Source organism: Falco rusticolus, chromosome 19 (assembly GCF_015220075.1).
Source record: "Falco rusticolus isolate bFalRus1 chromosome 19, bFalRus1.pri, whole genome shotgun sequence".
Classification (NCBI taxonomy): domain Eukaryota; kingdom Metazoa; phylum Chordata; class Aves; order Falconiformes; family Falconidae; genus Falco; species Falco rusticolus.
Window position 1 is genome coordinate 4,567,448 of NC_051205.1, and position 16,032 is coordinate 4,583,479.

The following is a 16,032-nucleotide window of genomic DNA, read 5'->3' on the forward strand; positions in this document are numbered from 1 at the left end:
TGCACAGTAGTTTCCTGTTGCACAGTAACAGCTGACAATCGGCTGCACTATGCCATACCAAAAGCTGGTAATGCCAACACTCCGTTTGGCAGCACCAACCCTTCCAGCAGGTGGGGAGGCAGCTCAGGGATCACCTAGAAGATGACCTGCCCTGGATCCTGCCTGATCCCACGTAATTGAAGCAGCCTCACGTGGAAAAGTTTTAATCTGGGTTTGGTTTTGCTTACTTGGCTTTACAAAGTTATTCCTACACCAACTCTAAAGACACTGGTGATACCGGGGCAACTTGCTGAGCAAGAAACCGTTTGGCCTGGGAGGGAAGGGAGCATGTGGTCGTTATTCATCCGAAGCTCAACTTCAGGTTTGGCTTCCATTCCAGAGGTCAGGTGGCCACAGGGATAAAGAGGTACGGGGCAGCAGACCTGTTCATCCCATAATTTGATGGTCCAGAAGCTTTAATTTCAAACAACTCTGTCGATACAGACTGCAAAGCCCATCAAAAATATCCCAGCGCCATTTCTGAGAAATAAGCAATGCAGGACGGAGGGGGGAGGTATGGAAAAGATACACACAAGACCAGCCTTTAATGCTTAATGGTTCTCACCTGGAATAACAGAGATAGTTTTCAAAGCTCGGAGAACTCTGAAAGTTCTCAATGCTGAGACATTCCCAAGGTCCACAAACTCTGTGACATATCTGCAATGAGGGAGGTCACACACAAAAAACACCATGACAATACACACAACCAAAATAAAACAACAACTACAGACAAAAGCAATACATCACTCACAGGGGGCCTGTACCCAACAGCTAACACCAACCGGAGGCCGCCTTACCTGGAATTACAGAAATAGTTTTCAAAGCTCTCAGAACCCTGAAAGTGCGCAGAGCTGAAACATTGCCTAGGTTTACAAACTCTGTTATATACCTGCAGAATTAAACCAGAGTTAATGGCACCGTTGGGGTCACCCTCCTTTTCATACAGTCTGTCTTGTTTGCAGGAAAAACAGCTCGTCAGTCAAAACGCTTTTAGAAACTGGCGTTTCAAAGAGAGGGACGGACAAATTTCAGAGCCAAAACCCGGTTTTAAGTCTCTCCACGCTGCAACCAGCTTGGCCAGGTGCACAGTTAAGATACTCGCCTTTTCGCCTATACGGGACTGGAAAAATCTAAGGCTTTCCCTCCAGAAAAAGGTAACTGTCAAAGTGGCAAATGGGCGAGGAGACCTGGCGACTTCAGTTCAGTGGTTTCAGGGATATTCGCATCACTTCAGGCTTTTAATAAAGCATGATCGCCTTTTGCTTTGATTAGCACCCTTCATTTTCATCCTTTGCGCTTTACGACCTGTTTGCGAGCCACAGGCAGGGCAATTATCCCCATTTTACCAGGGGATAAACCTGAGATACACCGAGGATAAGAGGCTTGGTGCAAAATTAATGAAGTTCTGTTTTACCAGAACTTAAAATATTTCCTCTGTGCCGCCTGGGGAGCAACACGGTACGAAAAAGCAAAGAAAGGCACAATATTCAATATCTTTCCTGGTGCAGAAAGGGCTCAGGTGCTTCATAAAACTTAGCCCCTCTCAGTGGGATTTAAGCAAGGCACAGGCTTGCTCTAGCCCTTGACACAAAAATAAAATAAAATTGTATTTGAAATCTACAGGCAACCTCCCTGGAAATGAGGAGGTTACCGAGCAGACGGAGATTTGGCACGTTTATTTAAGACCAATGCACCGAGCCTTTTAAAGCTGGCGTGCTGCTACTTGTTAATTTATGGAGAAATAAAGGAAATAACTAATTCACAGGTCAAACTTGGTCTGTGTGCGCGGAATTGGGAGCTTTACCCACGCAGGGGTGTTTACACCCTGCACAGCAGATCCCCGTCTGCTCTGAAGCAAAAAAGCTCCTGGTTATTTGCCTTCTGGTCTACCATGTCCAACTCTTTGCATATAATTTAAACAGACAAGGAAAAGGCAAGTAGAAAAAGAACAGAAACTCAGGGAAATCAACAACCTTGGGTGCAGAATCCAGCCCCCCCCCCAAAAAAGGCATTTTGTATAATTAAAGCATGTTACTACAATTAAATTCAAGTGCTCTGAACCCTTGAAAATTCGGCTCCTGAGCGCTCCTACGTGATCCCTGAGTTTTCATCGGCTGTTTTCTACAGGAGCCCAACCATGCACACGTGCAATGTTCAAAAACAAATGGAGAAGAGGGAAAAAAAAAAAAAAAAAAAAAAAAAGACAAAGTCTCCTCTACTGGCGATTCAGACTACTAGTGACATACACCTGGTTTTCAGCAGTGGCACTAAGCCTAAACAATGATCAACGCAGGCCAGGAAGGAAAAAAAAAACACAACCCAGAAATCTAGCGTGCACCTCCTGTTTCAGCTGTGAATTCAGACATCCCCATGAATCCTCATTATCAGACCCATGTAAGCTGATCTGGCACAAGAGAAAAGAACGAGGAAGGAAAATCAAGGGTCTCCTTTTCCAACACTGCGTCTCCATCAGCAACGGGTTAGTAACCAGTCAACCTGAAGTGGCAGCCTGGGATGTTGTAACATGCAAGCCCGAGGAGGGAAGGAGTGGTAGAGACTAGAATTTAAAGCTGTTTGGCTCCTAGTCCTACTTTTAACAGAACGAGCCGCCCCTCTGGCACGTGAGCCATCTAAAATGCTAGGCGCTGTTATAAAGTTTTGTATTAATAAAGGCAGTTTTCAGAAAATTGTATTTTTTGCAACAGCAACTCCACTAACTCCATGGAGTTGCGTTTTCAATCTGTGACTCCGTGTCAGGCTAAAGCTTTCTTTTGAAGAGTGAAGAAAGAAATCTTTTGGGGATTCACTCAAGTTTTCCTCGATTTCTTTTTTCCCCTTACACCCCCCACCTCCTCCTAAGGCCTCGCCCCCTCCCGCGTGCCACAAACGCCTGAAATAATGCGAAAACACCACTTACGCCATCATGATCACGCTGAAATCTAGCCAGTTCCAGGGGTCGCGGAGGAAAGTAAAGCCGTCTATACAGAAACCTCTCGCAATAATTTTCACAAGTGATTCAAACGTATAAATACCAGTGAATGTATACCTGTTAGGAGGGAGAGAGAGATGTGCTGAGACGTTTGTAGAAATACGAAGAAAAGAGACAAATTACAAACGTTTTTGCATGATGAATTACAAACGGTAGCTAAACAAAGCGGCTATTTAAGATGATTTGTATGAGTGCGAATGTAAACGTGAGCAAGAGCAGGTTGCTCGATAGAAGCAAACCAACATTCTATGAGATGCTGAAGAAAAAACGTTACTTACTCCACATTCTTCGACCATTCGGGTGGGTTACTAAAAGTCATGAATACACAGTTGGTCAAAATAGTGCACATAATGATCATGCTAAATACTGTGGAACAAAGTCAAGGATCAAAGGGACACTCGGGTGGCTTTTTACATCACCTTACGGCTCCCTAAAGATCGCTGAACTGCCATAAAATTCATAAATTCAACAATTTCCAGTCTATCCCCTGTGGACTACAAATAAGAGCCAAGACGCTTCCAGCAGTCACAGGAAATAAGACGGAGGTGACTGTATATAAATAGTATTTTTACATCACCGTTCAATTTATTTTAGATTTTCTGGGGTGTCTTAGCAATTCAAAAAAAATCCCATGCCTTGATGAAAACGTCTCCCCAATTAATCCCCGTCTATTCAGTAGCATCAAATATACTGTCTGCTAATACATCCAGCAGGAGAGCAGCGCTGCGATCCGTGGGCACCCAGGATTTTTCTGGGAGAAAATCCCATGAATATTTCTGAACATCTTTGCCCCCCTCCCTGGGCGCTCAGCACCTCGTGTGTCACATTCCCAGATGGAAGGTGCTGGACCAACTGGTTTGAGGAGCGCTGCAGGGACAGCGCGATTTCAGAATTTAAAGCCAGTGTGGATTTTAACTACTGGATTATTAGCAGGATGGGGAAATCCAGGGTCAAAACCAAAGCTGGTTTGATTCCCAGAACTTTTTGAGCAGACTCAGATGGATCTTCGGTCAAGACCCAAGATCCACCGGCAGATCTGCATCTCCCAGCTGCATCCTGGCACATCCAGAGGGGAGGAAAGCCTACGAGAAATGACACACGAGCCAAAGAAAACATTCCCAGCCCTCAGTTCCCCAGGCGACTTTGAAAAGATGGAAAAGCTTTTTTCTTCATACGCCATGCAGGAAGCTTAGAGGAGCCTCTGAAACAACAAACAAAGGTGTTTTCGTTTTAGAGTTGCTTCCTAAAAATAAATAAATAGAGGGCAAAGCAGCTCAGTCAATATATTACTGTTGGGTTGGGTTTTCCTCTCCTAAGGACACATGCCAACGATGACTCCGAAGCTCTCAGAGCTGTCGGAAGCCCGGCAGCGGAACATTCTAGAACAGCCTTGCCATTAGAAGGAAGTTTGAGGGATGCCAAAAGAGCAAGGAATCAGTCAGCCCCTAATTAACACAAAGGTATCTTTGGCTCCTTCTCCAGCTAATAATTTTATTTCACCATTTTAGCAGCTAGATCAAGCTCAAGTCCTCTTCACTAAGCGTAACCTTAAATCGTACCTGTCCCAAAATTTATGAATGCACTGATCGAAAAACGGGCACGGACAGGTACGATTTAGCAGGGAGAATAAATAAAAGTTTTCTTGGTTGGATGTACCTATTTGAATGAATTTTTCTCATTCAAAAAAAAGCACATTTTAGCGGCCAGCCCAACTTCCCCAGGCTGTAATTCAGACCCGCTATTTGAACCGAGCAGGCAGACAACCGCCGAGAGATTTTTCCACCAACATACAAAGGTGAAAAGAACTCCCGTCATCAAAAGGATATGAATGTATCAAAATTTTAATAGCTATTCTTCTAAACAGATTAAAAGGACTTAAAATGTACAAGGCAGGTGTGGCACTAAATCGGAAGAGTGTTTTCCCTCTGTTTAGTACTACAAAGGTCTGTGGAGAAACAAAGAAAAAGAGAGAGAGAGAGAGTTAATGCATGAAAATCAAAGCATGAATTGTACAAAAAAAGACGAACTTCCATGGTTAAAAAATAGCATTTTCTGCTTTTTTTTTTTTTTTTTTTGAAGGATTATCTCCTTTCTGAAGTTCCCATTAGGGTAAAACATACCTACTGGTACATCATGAATAATTCTACTCAAAACCATCAATTTTCCCAGACACCTCAGAGGAGCAGAAGCAAAATCTCCCATCCCAGAGCGCACGGTGCCAGGGTGGAAGCGCTGTCACCCCTATCTAACAGCTAAGAACCGAGGCCCAAAGCAACTCAGGACCACAAATTCAGGAGCAGAATTGGCAGCTGAACCCAGGGTGGCTGCCACTGCCCGAGAGCATCTTTACGGCACCGCGTCGGCATAGCCAGCAGCTCCTTCCCAAACCTCACTAACAGCTACCGCCAGCCACCGCGCTTTTTTACATGGGAGCATCTCACCGGCGAAGAAAGACGGGACAGGTGAGCAGCAAGAAAACGTCACGGTGGAGCCCCCCCCACCCCCCAGCAGACACAAGTCAGACACCCATCGCCCCCAGTTTTGAGCCCATTCCACATCGCTGCGCCAGCTCCAGAATCACGCGCTCTCGGTGCCTTTTAATTAGCAAGATGTTAAGTTTTTCTACTTTCTGCGGAAACCTGTGGAATGAATCATGGAAACGTGAGGCAGGACCGATCTCAGCTCTCCATCCCCAGCTTGAAAATACAGACCCGCTCTTTCATCTCCCCGCTAGTGAACACACATCTCAAAAAGCACTGGGAAAATCACCCACAGCCATCTGGCGAGGCAAAATTAGAACCGTGGTTGCTTCATACCAGCACACTCCATGCACCTACCGCTCGAAGAAAAAAAAAAAAAAAAGGGAAAGAAAGAAAATAAACGAAAAAGAAAAAAGAAAAGCAATTTGTGTGCACTGAAAAGCCAAAGCTTTTTCCCTGGCACCATTCTCCCATTCCCTCTGGGATGCTGCAGCATCGGCGAGGCAGGATGAAACCCAGGGGGGTGCAGGGGGATAGAGCAAAGCCGGACTCGCCGCAGGCTCGCTCCCCAGCACCAGCCCACCGTTTGGCACAGCCCCCAGCCTCCCGGAGTCCGACACAAGGGAATCCACGAGGGCTTTCTGCCAACGCAGTCACTGTGCTTCCCCAGGAGACTCACTCTTCCGAAATTTGTCATTTCCCTCCTAGGAAGTGAAACAACGTCTTCGAGCTCGTTTGGCTCAATTAGACCATTGAGCAGTAAATTATTTGAAAAGGAAATCAAAATGAGACTGTGGTTCAGCTCCGAGAAAGATTAGTTAGCGTAACCACTAATGCATCTCGCAACAAAAGCACTTTAAAGATAACCCTGGACAGCTCTGAAATTGCAGCATCAAGCATTTATGAACAGATTACCTTGGCATCTAATAATATGCTAAAAGGCCGTTAAGGTTTTCAAAAGTGTGGATTACAGAGTGGTCAAGGGACACCCAATTGTAAGAACCAGGTCTCTCCTTCCCAGACACCACAAACTTTCCAGGACTCACATAACATTAATTTTAAAATCTATCACCATCCCCTGTGGAGGCTTCGGAGCAGGATCCCCATCGCGCTGGGATGCTCACGGGCTTCGGTCGTGTCCTTAAGCAGAACACGGAGCTCTCAGCTCTCCCACATCTTTTTGAAGCCCTGACATCCCTGCCATGACCGTGCTGCACAGTGTCCAGCTCGCCTTGTGCCCACGTAAAGGCAGAAATTCCCTCCCAAAGCCCAGGCGGTGCTTCTGGGAGGTGGCTCCGTTTCATGGTGCCTCCATTTCCACACGGGGAAAAGATCTCTGGCCAGGAGCCCCCTGGTTTGCTCAGATCCAGCTCAGCCAGCAGCAAAACCATCCTGCCGAGACGTAACCCAGCGCGGAGCTTGGAGCGGTACTGGAAGAGCCAGGCTCAACTGGAGAAGGAAGACACAAAGCCCTCGGCATGGAGGGTCCCAGCTGGTGGCCTGGGCACACTGGATGGCTTACAAGGGAACACAACGTTTCCAAGGGCTCTTTCACCAGGATCGACCCCGAATTTTGGCATTCCCTGTTGTTTTCACCCAACGATCAGGGCAGCTGCCTCCCAGCCCTGGACTCCACATGCTGCTGGCCAGCTCAGCCCTTTGTCTGGGATGGGACCTCACCTAAGGCAGCTCTGTGTTTTCCCTTCCATGCTTTGCCTGGCTTTCTCTTTCTAGACCATAATGAGTGTTGAAATTATCCCTCTCTATAAAGCCCAACAACCACCACAGCACTAAGGTCCCAGTACATCCCAGTCTGCTCATCAATTCCAAGATCCGTGGCTCTGGTTCTCCCGCGTACCTGATAAAATCCTGGGTAAATCTCCGCTTGGCCTCCTCAATAGAAAGAAAAGCACAAAAGCCAAAAAGCATTTGGCAATTTCAAACCTTAACCTGAGGGGGGGTGGTTCTTGATGCTGTTGACATATTAAATCTCCATTTCAAAATGGCTGCACGCTCTTAAAACATTTGCTGGTTTGGGTCCAAGAACATCCTTAAGCCCTTTTTAAGATCTCGAAAGGCAGAGACAGGGATACCTGGCAAAAGGCATTTTGCAGCCGCTCACGGAGAGAAAAAAGTCCGGCTGAACTTTCCAGAGTCTCTGTTTGTTGGTAAAAAGTGGCAAAAAAGGCTCCGTCCACGTTGGTTTTCCAAATGTTGGCTGGGAACCTGCGCTTTGCAGAAGCCTTGGAAAAGAGCTCTCGTAGAAAAAGAAAAGAGAACACAAAAAAGGGAAGTCTTCTCTAAACCCACTGGCAAAACTCCAGCAGGACAGAAGCCATGCTGGAGAGCAGGACAGAACTGACCAAGGCATGGCAAGAAGCATCCCGGTCACACGAGGGTTTAAACCGCTCCTGCTTCACGCAGGTTTTGCATTAAGCAATTCTGTAACGGCGGAGAAGCGAGGAGGAGTGGGCAGGAGACTGAAGAAGAAAAGAGCTTTACCACCAGCCTCAGAACATATGGAACCAGGTTCCTACGGCAGCAGTGTGACGACTGCCTTACTCCCGACGTTAAGCAAGTTTCTGACGACACCCTGAGCAAGCTACTTCCACGCAGCTATTTTCAAAACGAATTTCCAGGGAACGCTGGCACCCTGGAGGCTGGAAAAGTCTATACGGAATTAAACGTCAATGCAAAAATTTTTTTCGAGTCGGTTTTGGCTCACAGAGGTGTACTGCCTCGAACAGAAACCACATTATTTACTTTTCCATCCCCTAAAAAAGGGGACAAATTTATTCTGGCTTAGTGGCTTCATCTTCAGCACTGAAAAGCTTACGGGGAAAAAAAAAAAAGTACCTGCCACATTTTGCTGTTGTTTTAACCTCTTGTTTCAAGCCCAACATCGGAAAAACCCTTGACATTTTCTGAAATCATTCAATAAAACATTCCTGAAATATGTCTTCTAGAAAACAGATATTGCTTAAGACGCAATACTGAGGAACTGATCTGGATTTAAGCCTTAAGGACATCACGATCTGCAAGCGCAAGGAAATTCATTCCGCCTCGGATGTGGAAACAATCCTCCCGTTTTCCACTGGTCACCAGTGGGCTGCGGCTGTGGAGGCGACCAGCAGGGACCCTCTGGCCTGCTGGTCCATGCTGTGCTCAGCACACCCTGGCTGTGGCAGGGAAGCCCTACGTGCCACGGCGTTACACCTTGCCTCCCATCCAACAGCCAGAAAGGAGCGGAGAAGACGATGGACAGGGATTACAGTCCCGTTTCTTCATTCCATCCTGACAGCAGGGAGGGTGGAGGAAGGGCACGCTCCCTTTCCCCTTTAAGCCTACTGGAAAGATGGAGTGGAAGAAAAAAAACCCAACATTAAATGCACAAGACCTGGAAAAGGTCTTTATTTTTGCTTCTTTTGGCAAAGGCATTGCTTTTGGAAATAAAAGGCTGATTTCTGAGATGGTCCCGATTCTCCCCTCTGTTTCAGTGACTTCAAATGCAAAACCCATGAACGGCGTCAGGACCTTGTCTTACGGAAGCCAGGAGCCAGGAGTCCCTGACGCACATGCTAGAGCCAGCCATGCCTCCTGCTGGCCGCCCTCGCATCCCTGCCATCATCCCAGGTCCAGGCAGCCAAGGTGACATTCTGGACCGGGAGGGCCCATTTCCAAACCCTGCATGTGACTTGACGGAGTTGCAAGTCACTCCGCTGGCACGTACAGGCGAGAAGGATCCTCAGGTGCTCAGCAGCAAGCTATAGGTGACCTCCAGACAAGCCCACTAGGATCTACAGCCAGCCTTCTACCACCGCAGGGTTGATTTTTCCATTGCCATCCATCCACCTAAGCTTATATATCATCTCAACTCCCAGAATATTCAGGGATCTTCTACTGCCTCGCCAACGGAGCCATCGTCGGAGCGCTACCACCGTTACCCGGTGCTGCAGCAAGCAGGAGATTCATACCGAGTGAAATGGAAGTTGGTCGAGGAAAACGGTCCCAACCTGGGAAAAGTCATGTTCAGTGGGGAAAAAAAAAGGCAGGCGGTTGTTTAGTAGGAGCGCTAGCCTAGGCCGTAAATGGAAAAGAAGGAAAAAGGGGCTCAAAAAATGGAAAAGCATTAAAAAAATAGAAACACTAATAAGGCTGCAGAAATAAAAGAGGGTGATGGTCCCCACCTCTTGCTTAAGCCAACACCAAAGGAAGACGCAACTACAAGGCAACCAGCTGCTCTGCTGTCATTGCTAGGGATGCTTAGATCGGTGCCTTTCCTCAATTTTGTTTGCACACAGAAGTTCATGCACCTGTCTTTTGTTGTTTTTTTTTTTTTAAATTTAAATGTTCCAGGTTTCCACAACAAATATCATGGGCAAGTATTGCTTCTGCCACATGCTTCAGGCCAGGAATTGGAAGGTGATTCCTATTTGCAAAACAAAGATTCGTGAAAAAATTCTCCCTGGTACTCACCTAAAGGCAAAAAGGAGCTAAATTAGCTCCCAAATCTGCTATCTGCGAGCAAACGGACATCCCTAAGAGTCACTACTCCCATTTTGCAAAATCAAACAGAGCAAAGAGAAGCAGCTCGGACAAAACCATCGCTTGCAGGGCACAGAACCCAGGAATTTTGATGCCCTCTGTACCACAGGTCCCTTTCTAGGTCACACTGTTTCTCCTTTCAATATCAGTTACCAGGCCACTGGGAAGTTCAGCTTCTCAGTTCAAACGCAGTTTCAGTTTTCTTAGATCAACCAAGAGCACCGCGTCCTACTGCAAGGAAAAGCCACCAGCTGATGTGTTCCTACGCACGCTTTACGTCCAGCTTTAAAAGAAAAGACTTATGATGCAAAGCCTTCTGGCAAATGCTGGAGAGAGGGGGGGGGAGAGAAAAAAAAAATCTTGGAAAAATGCCCATGATTCAAGCAGATTCACAGTTCCCGATGATTCAGAGAAGGGGCCTTTTTTAATGGCCTTAAAAAAAAATAATTATTTGAGGGAAGTCACTGCCTATTTGAAGCAGCAAAGAAGTAGCACGCACCTAAACTATCGTCGTACTGAAGGGGATGAAAAGAAAGAGGCGGTGAAACGCTAACCCAGCGTTTATGGGAAGAGTGAGGCTCTTTGCACACGAACAGCATGTCTGAGGCTGGTGGGGTTGTGCCAGTTGGTGTCCCATCTCCAGAACCTTCCCCTCCATCGCTTGGCAGCTCCGCCTGGCAGCACACTGGCCAAGGGATCCTGTTGGAACGCACAGTGCCCTTCTGCAGACATGGCAGATGCCTTTGACACTGGGCACGTGCCTTATTTTTCTCAAAAAATGATTTATTCCATGCTGGGAGGGAAATAGGGAGAGGGATGGAGCTAACGGGGTTCCCCTCTGCCTCCTGCTTCAGGTGGGACATTGAGACAACCAAGGAGCTTCTGCCCAGCTTTCCAGGACACGGCAGCGCCCACCGCCCTCTCAGCACCGCTCTCCTACCTCTGCTGGGAAAAATACGGCCTGATTCTCCCGCACACACTGTCCCTTCAACCACACGAGCACCACGAGAGCACCAAACACTCCCACTCGGATTTGCAGCAACATTTCACAGCACCTCCTTTGCTCAGGCGCAATCAACAGGGTTGATGCTGGGAACTGCTCTTCAGCCACGTGTCTCCTCCTTGCGGCCTGCCCGCGCCACAACCAGGCAACACCGGATTTGTTTGATCAAAAGAAAATATTTCTTTAATGAAGAGAAGATATTTCTGAGGGATAATGTAAGCCATCTTCTCACTGGCAACCTCAGGTGTCAATGTTCTTCCGTAAGTACAACATCCACCTGGACACCACCGATCCGCCTGGCATTCCACATGTACACAAGCACCGTATTTCGAAGCCCTGTGCCGAGCTGGTACCAGTACTCCCAGCACCACCAACACAACAAATAAGCATTAAACTCCCTAATGCAAACGCAGAAAAGAACAATCAGTTATACCCAACGCTGGCAGCAAATTCGGTTGATTCCACGCAAATAACACCCTGCCAGTCACAGAATCGCTTCTGAGTGCGACAAGGAACGTCTGCCCCAACACGAAGGCAGAAAATGTTTTGTTCCCTGTGCCAAGTTGCTGATTTGACGTGACTGCCCGAGTTCTGAATGGTCACATCACAACTGCTGTCACATCCGCAGTCAAACCTCCAGCTTCTCAAGTGGCACAGCCAAGCCTGGAGTCAGAGCCGGTAATTATCTCAGCTTATCCAAATTAAAGTTCTAGCAAAGAAAACAATGAAATTAAACAGTAGAAACAAGCCATGGCTTTAAGTCATCTAGCCTTCGAAGAAAACCAGTGATCATGCTCTTTCTTATTTCACCAGCAGAAGACCCCTCCCCTCCAATTCCAGCACAGCGTTTGCTTGCTCACCACTTCCCTCATGACACCATTTCTTTACACACCCACAAACGCCTCCCGCCCTATCACCTTAATTCCACAGACAAATATTTTTAAAAATAAAAATTACCAAGATGAAAGCGGCTTAATTAGTTTATCTCACTTCTTTTTGAGGCATGATTCCACGTCCGGCTGGTTCGTAACGGTAAAATTCAGACTGAATTCCATGCAAGTAATGAAATACACACAGTTAAAACCGTTATGGTTACCTCTCCATTAAATTCTTCTTATTGCCCTCACGGTTAAAATCGGCACATTAGCACAACTTTATCTATTTTTAATTTCCAGACCTTGTTCTCCCAACACCATCCAAGCAGGTGCTTAAAGGCTGATCTCTATTAAACCTCAAAGAAAAATATAGAACACACAAAGCAAACAAGCCCCATCCAAAGACTCCACTCTTTGTCTTCTACTCAAACCATACCCAAACCTGAAATTTCCTAAGAAAAAGGCGGTTTAGCGACTTCTTTCTTGCAGACTCACTTTCTGGGTCATATAATAAGGGTCAAAGTCCTCCAGCGGTACAGCAACCAGGCCTTTGGGGATGTCCCCGTAGATGAAAGGCAAATTCTTCCCCGCCTCAAGGTCACTGTTTGGTTTTGGTTTGCTGTCTTCATCATCATCCCGGTGGCTGCTGTCTTGCTTCGACCGCTGCTTCCTTTTCAATTCTGCGATGTGTTTCTCAATGTTAGCCAGAGACTCCGGAGTGAAGGGTTTAAAACTATCAGGGCCCGGTGGTGCGAGCAGCCGTGCTGCCATCTTTTCATCCTGCAGCAGCTTCTTTAGTGATGTTGCACCCCGGACAGGTCAGCTCTGCAGGGGAGCAAAGAGCACAGGCAGAACAAAGTCAGTCACTGCACGCACAGGCAGACAAGCACGCGGCACCCGAGAGCCAAAAGCAACGCCGCGCTTGGCATCCTCGGACCCCCAGCACAAGCTACGGCAGATGCACGTCGGGGCTGGACCTGCCCATCACCCCACACACATCGGCCAGGTTCTCCCCAGCACCCCTGGCTCTGCAACACCCACCCTGCGCTGGGTGCCCCCTGGGCCCCCCCGCCACCCACCCAGACTACAGAACCCATTCAGAGAAGCAACTTTAGCAAAAAAAGAGTGTTTTCCTGCAAAACTGAGTCTACCGGGCATTGCTCTCCAGCAACCTGGTTATTAGCCAAAAATTCCAAGTGGGATGCGATCGCAGGATGAGGTGTTCAGCCTCGGGACACATGTCCCCCCTGCTACCAGCGAGGCATGCGGCGCGGTGATGCTGCAGCACCGCACAACGGAACAGGGATGCGGGGCTGGGCTCACGGGAGAGCGCGGCGACCAACACGCGCGGAACACGCCGACTTCTTTTAAAGAACCCACACGCTCCTTCGTGTCCTATCGGATATTACTGCAGCTAAGGAGAAATTTCCTTAATAACTTCGGTGTGCGTGGGACTAGGTGTGCCAGGGAGCACCCCGAGCGCTTCTGGAGGCAGCACCAAGACCCTGGTAGGCTCCGCTTCTACACCGCATCTCAGCTACGGGATGTCACATCTCACCCTTTCGTTTAACATCTATCTAATTAGCAGGGGGGTTCCGCTCATTTCAGGCCCTACGAGTGAAATAATGTCAAAAGACAAGTCTGACAGTAATTCCTGAAAGTTAAGGTTCTAGAATACCGCGGGTTAGATGCGGAGTTGTCTTTGCATCAGATGCAACGTAAAGGTCAGATGCAAACGCCAACGTAAAAATCAGATGTAAACGTAAAAAAAAATAATAAAAAATGCAAAAGCGCTTGTCCACAATAAAAAGGAAAGGGAAGCAGACGAGGCACAGCCAAGGGAACCCTCACAGAGCTTCCAACCCACCAAGGAGCATGGGCTTCTGACAGGATTTTACACTGTCCCCACAAAGGAGCAGAGCCGCGCGGATGCTCGCTTCCCTGAATCCAGCCGCCTACAAACCCTCTGCAGCTCTGCACCTGGTGCCAAGCTCTCGCTCGAGAACCAGAAGCAAGAATATATTGCATTTCTGAGCTCCTGGTACCTCTTTCAAGCTTTTCCACACTCCAGGAAGAGGCCAAGAGAGGAGAGGAATTCCAGCAACCCTGCACTGATGCAACGGCACTGCAGTACTGCAGGTTGGAATACAACCCAGCCCCGGCACGGCTTGGCACTTTGGGGAGCAACCAAACACCAAAGTGGCAACGAATTCCAGAGGAAAGGCAAAATAACCACAGGAATACAGCACAGAAACGCTATCAGGTCCCTTAAAGTAAGGAAAAAAAAAAAAAAGAGCATCAGGAAGGTCAGTTTAAGCCAACACGCACAGAGCATCAAAATATGTATTAAAGGTTTGGGATCTCCAAAAGCAGAACGACTTTCAAATTCCTTGAAAACTATGATACGGGACGGCATGGTTAAAATTCAGGTATTTCAGCACAGGGTTTGCCACCAACGGTCTGCACAGCCCCTGGCTTTGGAGACTGTGCTGTATGCACATGGGAAAACCTCCCAGGAGCCAGAGACATCACAGGAATGATGTCCCGCTCCCATCCATACCGATGAGCTGGGAGACATTCCTCAACCTCAGCAACCGGCACACTCCGAACCCAAGAACCACAACCTTCCATGGACTGCAGCAGACTTCATCAATAAATACAGCACAGAAATAAGAGTCCTTTTTTTTAAGACTACCTGGAGATGCCAGCCTTTAATACAGCACCTGGGGTATTTCCAAAAAAATAAAACCAAATAATACCTGTGATATTTAAAAAAAAAAACCAACCCAAATAATACCTTGGGTATTTAATAAAAGCACAAATCAAATAATACCTGTGGTAATTAAAAAAAAAAAAACAACACCAAACAAATAATACCTAGGGTATTTTAAAAAAGAAGTCAAATAATACCCAAGGTATTTAAAAAAAAAAACAAAAAACAAATACCTGGGGTATTTCCAAAAATACCCAAATAATACCTGGGCCATTTCCAAAAGCCAGACCACCCAGTGCAAACTGTCCCTCCAAGCCACTTCCCATTATTCCTTGCTTGGCTCCAGCCCTGGCACTGCCATTTACACGCATCCCCAGGGCTCCAATTCACCGGCACATCCAAAGCTGCGCCACACGTGTAGGACTTCATGATGCATCCGTCTCAGGTTTTATTTTGGAAAGCCAAAAAAACTTAAGGATACATCTCCCTCCTGTAACTCCACGGGTTGGGATTCTTTTCATATGAACTTGGACCAGGTTATTTCTAGAGTAATCCAATAAAAACTCAAAAAAGGTGGCAAAAAGGGGAGAGAAAAGCCAGTATCTTGGTCACGTTATCTCTAGAAACATCACAGAATAGCCTGCTGATATTAAGGAAAATTAATTTATTCTATTCTTGCAGCATTTGCATGCATTTAATTACCAAATTTCCCACATACTGTGAAACTATATAGCAGCATTGGGGATGTGGTCTAATTGAATGGCACAGATAAATATGTAAGGCCTGAATTTAGAAACCAAAGTAGCTCAGGGACACAGCATAAAAAAAAAAAAAAAAAAAAAAAAAAAAAGGAAAAAAACCGAAGGCACAAATGAACGCCTGATTTGTATGCACAATTACACAACCGGCAACTGGAAGCAACCAACTAATCTGCTAAGTGAGTATTTAAAAAAAAAAAAAAAAAAAAAAAAAAAAGACACGAACCAAAACCAATTTAAAAAAACAAACCAAAATAACCTAAAAAACCAGCACATGTCCTCAGTTGCACATCACAGTGGTTTTGCAAAGATCCGGACCATTAATAAATCACGAGACGCTTTGATGCGACAGCGATAAAGCAGGCGAGCAGCCTGCCTCGCTGCGTACTCCACGCTGTTCCGCTGCCCCACTCTCGGCAGCAGCTGCTCTTGTTTCAACGTGGTACTTACTCGTGGGGCTGATGCGATGCTCACTTAATATCCACATGTAACAGCACCCCGCGGCTTTCCCTCCCTGCAAAGTTCTTCCCTGCCCGGACACTTTGTTTGTTTTCCCCGTTAATTATCCCATAGTAAGATAATGGACAAAATTAGGATATAACCTGAAAGGATGGGAATGGAAATATTTAT

General features: G+C 46.8%; 1 protein-coding gene across 7 annotated transcripts in view; it reads right to left on the minus strand.

Annotated features, from left to right (window-relative positions):
* SCN8A (sodium voltage-gated channel alpha subunit 8) overlaps window positions 1–16,032 on the minus strand; it is a 65,770-nt gene that overhangs the window by 35,116 nt on the left and 14,622 nt on the right. For 3 of the 7 annotated variants that reach the window (XM_037411672.1, XM_037411673.1, XM_037411675.1), the window contains exons 2-6: window positions 12,427–12,756; window positions 4,855–4,973; window positions 3,307–3,396; window positions 2,957–3,085; window positions 605–696 (exon numbers count right to left, since the gene is read on the minus strand). In XM_037411672.1, the coding sequence (XP_037267569.1) occupies window positions 605–696; window positions 2,957–3,085; window positions 3,307–3,396; window positions 4,855–4,973; window positions 12,427–12,702 (706 nt within the window). In that variant the 5' untranslated portion in view covers window positions 12,703–12,756. Of the gene's footprint in view, window positions 1–604; window positions 697–836; window positions 929–2,956; window positions 3,086–3,306; window positions 3,397–4,854; window positions 4,974–12,426; window positions 12,757–16,032 lie in introns of those variants that run through there. The other 4 variants (XM_037411674.1, XM_037411677.1, XM_037411678.1 and 1 more) reach the window with 4 other exon arrangements.